The 4,703-nt window shown below is 34.1% G+C and overlaps 1 protein-coding gene across 1 annotated transcript; it reads left to right on the forward strand.

Moving 5' to 3' along the window:
- Positions 1-1,939: 1,939 nt before the first annotated feature.
- LOC141597419 (agglutinin-like) lies at positions 1,940-4,361 on the forward strand. Its single transcript, XM_074417878.1, has 7 exons — positions 1,940-2,027; positions 2,261-2,526; positions 2,665-2,850; positions 2,970-3,239; positions 3,350-3,538; positions 3,637-3,903; positions 4,038-4,361. Exons 2-7 carry the CDS (start codon positions 2,281-2,283, stop codon positions 4,194-4,196), a joined length of 1,317 nt encoding a protein of 438 aa, XP_074273979.1. The 5' UTR covers positions 1,940-2,027; positions 2,261-2,280; the 3' UTR covers positions 4,197-4,361.
- Positions 4,362-4,703: the final 342 nt, after the last annotated feature.

Consider the following 4,703-nt stretch of genomic DNA (forward strand, 5'->3'; position numbering starts at 1 on the left):
TTTGGCTCCGCAGTAGCTACATGGCCTTGTTTCTCAACTATTAATATTAATATTAAAAAGAGTATATTTTGATATCAAATAAATCAAATTGTTCATCAGCTTTATTTTATCATAACAGTGAGCTTGTACCAACGTCCAATAGTGGGCTATTTCCCGTCTGAAATAAGACGTACAAAATATAGTCATTTTAAGATAAAATGTTAGTACTATTTTTTTATAAAATATTACCATTATTTTCAGTGTAAAAAGTGACAATTTCGTTATACATTCGATTAAAATGTTACTATTTTTTTTATAAAATATTACCATTATTTTCAGTGTAAAAAGTAACATTTTGTCATTAAATGGTTACATTCGATTAAAAAATGGTAATATTTGATCCGTTTTATTTCAGACCGTGTGAAATAAGACTTATTGATATAATAATGTACTCCATCCGTCTCGGTCGTTTGTTAACCTTTGATTTTGGCACAAAGACCAAGGAAAGAGGAGATGACCAATAGTTAAATGACAAGTGGAACAAATTGAGTGTGAATGATTAAATTACTCATCAACTTCATTCTTAAAATAAAAAGGATAACAAATGATCGAGACACCCAAAATGAAAAATGACAATAAATAATCGGGACAGAGTGAGTATTTAAAACCGTTAAAATAATACTCCCTCCAATCCACACCAAACTCCCCATTCACTTTTTGGAGGTCAAACTTCGAAAAGTTTGACCGGTAATTCACTCAAAACTATAAATCATTGAAAAATAAAAATTACATATTTAGTTTTGTTATGAAAATATCTTTCACAAAATTATATTTTTTGTGAAAAATTTCTACGTTTAAAGGACGAAAACTACGGTCAATGCGTCGCCTCGAAGACCACCCAAAAGCAAATGGGGAGTTTGGTATGGATTGGAGGGAGTATTAACACAAAATTTTAATTATCAAATACTGTACAATACCCGTAAGTTGTACGACAAAGTGAGTCATCAACCAAACACGTTTTTATAATTATTTTGGCTCTACAGTGTGAAATGTGAAGTAACTACAGATCTTGTTCTCAATTATTGTACTTTAATAGTAAAAATAATATTTTATTATTAATTACATCCTCCCCCGAAAATCCGTATAAATACCGGCCTTTCCCATGCTATTCCATGCAACTCATCTTTCTACGCTAAAAAAAGTACTCCTCCGTCCCCATTTTTGTTCTTGCTTTGGTTTTGGCACAAAGACCAAGGAAAAGGGGAAGGCGCCAATTACTAAATGACATGTGGAATAAATTGAAGGTGAATGATCAAATTACTCATCAAATTCATTGTTAAAATAGAAAAGACAACAATTGACTGAGACACCCAAAAATGAAAAAGGACAACAAATAAACGGGACAGAGGGAGTAACAACAACAAATCACGTTTAATTCAGAAAATAAATTTCTTTTCGATGTCTTGATAAATAATACTCGTACCTAGAATATAATTTGTACATGTATTATTATTGTATCGATAATAATAATAATAATAATAATAATAATAATAATAATAATAATAATAATAATGTTGTGTCCAATCGACTGGAATGTGGTGGAAGTCAAATTGGGTATGTCTAAACCCTCCGTTGTGTACGTGGATCATATTCTAGGAGGTAAGGTAGAGGCCACGGCTCACGACAATGGTGATGCAACTGTCGCTATCAGCGACAATTAAGTGGAAAACTAATTTGAATTCGGGTGCACTGCATACATTAATATTCCTTCCTCTTCAAGGATGTTAATTACCCGTATCTCTACCAATAATAATGCTAACAATGCAAATACGTATTTGTACCACAACGTGTATCACGCTCGTTTTTAAATGCACTGGGACCTTCTTCTCAATTATTGTACCAAGTATTTATTTCTTTTGTATTATTATAATGTGTGAATTTTACTATAAATACCGTCTTTCTTTCCCAAGCTATTTCATTCAACTCATCCATCAACAATAAATAAACATTTTTTTTATTAATCGCGTTTCAGTAGTGAGAGATTAAAGGTATTTATTTATTCATCTCGTCCGAAGCTAAAGTTTCATATAACTTTTTTTCTTTCATTATTATTGAGTATACATATAGGAAGTATTAATTTAGTGTGAGGAGATGGTCTTTCTCGTCCGAAGTTCCAAAGTACTCCGTATCAAGTTTATTATTTTCTAGTGTCCAAGGATCCGTTAATGCAATATATGTACAATATCGTGTTGAAATCGAAAATGTTGTGTTTGTTGAACAGGGTTATTAGCACGAAGATCGATGGCGGAGAATAATGTTGTATTTACCAATAATACTACCAAACAATTGTACCCAAAAGAGCAACACTTTTGGTCCGGGTTACCCCTGACCGCAGCCGGTAGAATTCCCCCAGGCTCAAGTGCACAAGGAAAACAGCTAACCACCTCTGAAGGTTCTCTCAAATTCGCAACCGTGTACGTTGATAGTGAGAAGGAACTCCCCACCACCCGTAAATTCATCACTGCTTTCGACATCGCTGCCTTTCAGGTACAATATGATCGACACGAATCTCCTAAGAGATGTATGTCACGTTAACATTACTGTAAGATTGTCTCATAAGAGAATTAGTTATATTACATACATTACACTATTAATTAATGTGTACTGTTTTGGCTTTTTTATAAGAAATATGGGCCTTACGGTTCGGATTTGCCTATAAATTATTCAATGATACTTGGGCAAGATGAAAGTATCAAAGAGGTAATAGTGAGGAATGGATTCATTGTTGATGCAATTGGATTCGTCGTAGCTGATAAAAATGGGTCCACCTCCACGAAAATATTTGGCGGTAATGGCGGACATGAAAACAGGGTGATCTCTCTGTCCACCAATAATTTAACGTTCACTTTAATTTATAACTTCAACGTAAATTATGTTCTTACAAACATGCATGCATATCATGCATGTATGTATGTATTTATTTTGTGTAGATTCCACTCCAGAAGGATGAATATATAACACAAATAAGTGGCACATACGGAAAATATGCACACTCGAATAGCGGTAGCGTTGTCGCTACACTCATCATACACACTAACTTGAAACCCAGTGGATATGGACCGTATGGAAGAGGAGAGCTTGTTCAAAATCCTCGTACTTTTGCATCTAATACAAGTGACTCGATTATTGGATTTTTTGGAAGGTATAGCAACTATCTTGAGTCTGTTGGACTCTATGATCGTGCTAGTGTTGTTATTAAGGTATATACCCTGGCCTATTCAAATATTCAACAATGTCGTTTTTATTATTCTCATCGGGAAAGATGTACAATAAGTCGTATAATATATACTGTTTTTTTTTTGGGGGTTAGGAATTTGGGCCTTATGGTACTCAGTCGCCAAAAAACTATTCGATGAGACTTGGGCAAGGTGAAAGTATCAAAGAGATAATAGTGAGGCATGGATTCATTGTTGATGCGATTGGGTTCGTTGTAGTTGATGATAAAACAGGGAGAATCTCCACAAAAATATTTGGCGGAAGTAATGGAAGTGAAACAAAGGTTAGTTATTACAAAGTCTACAAGAATTATTTTCCTGATCTGTTTCAGTTAATAATTTATGTTAACTTTATTTTGTGTTTGAATATATTATTGTGTAGATTCCACTCAAGAGCGATGAGTATATAACACAAATAAGCGGGACATATGGAAAATATCAACACACGAACAGTGATAACAACGTTGGTAAGCTCACCATACACACTAACTTGAATCCGGGTGGATATGGGCCGTATGGAAGGGGAGAACGTGTTCAGAATCCTCGTAATTTTATATCTCCAAGCAGTCCGGTTGCTGGATTTTTTGGAAGGCACGACAACTATCTTCAGTCTATTGGAGTCTACCTCAGTACTAGTGCACCTAGTAAGGTACATACATATACCATATATTCAACAATCGTCTCATCATTCTTATTATTTTCATTGAGTACCCATATACATAGTACATATATATTACCATATTCAACAATAATCGTCTCGTCTCATCATACTTGTACATACAGGCTTATGCAGAAAGTGGACCAGTTGGTCCAATTGACTGGAAAATGGTGGAAGTCAAATTGGGTCAATCTCAACCCTCAGTTGTGTACGATGGAGGCAAGGTGGTTGCCGCGGTTTTTGGTGACGGTGATGCTGGTGTCGTCTATAACGAAACTTATTAAGTGGAAAATGAATAAACTTGTTTGTAAGATAATCACAATTAGTTTTTTCTGTCTTTCTTATAATTATGCTTTCGATCTTGTCCATGAGCTACGCACACGTATGTTACTTGTGACTTATAATGTACCGATGTGATTTGAATAAAGTTTGCGGTTCCTTTAATTAAAGAATGATGAAAAATAATCCATTTATTTATACACATTTGGTTAACGTAATGTACCCATCTCGAACAAATAATCCATTTATTTATACACATTTGGTTAATGTAATGTACTCATTTCGGTTCGACCTCGTACAACATACATGACAATGTTGAGGTTCTTAATACTACTAGTATCAAGGCTCTCTCAATAGCTTGGTTACATAGTTTTTTTTTACGACGTTTGAAATTAGATGAAAGTTGATTCAAATCAAATCTAAGTCTTTTGTAAAACAATTTTACGATTGTTAGGGTACAAACCTTTGTCCCACATCGGTAGAATAAAGATGAAAGTTCATCTTTATAAGTG

Source organism: Silene latifolia, chromosome 8 (assembly GCF_048544455.1).
Source record: "Silene latifolia isolate original U9 population chromosome 8, ASM4854445v1, whole genome shotgun sequence".
Lineage (NCBI taxonomy): Eukaryota > Viridiplantae > Streptophyta > Magnoliopsida > Caryophyllales > Caryophyllaceae > Silene > Silene latifolia.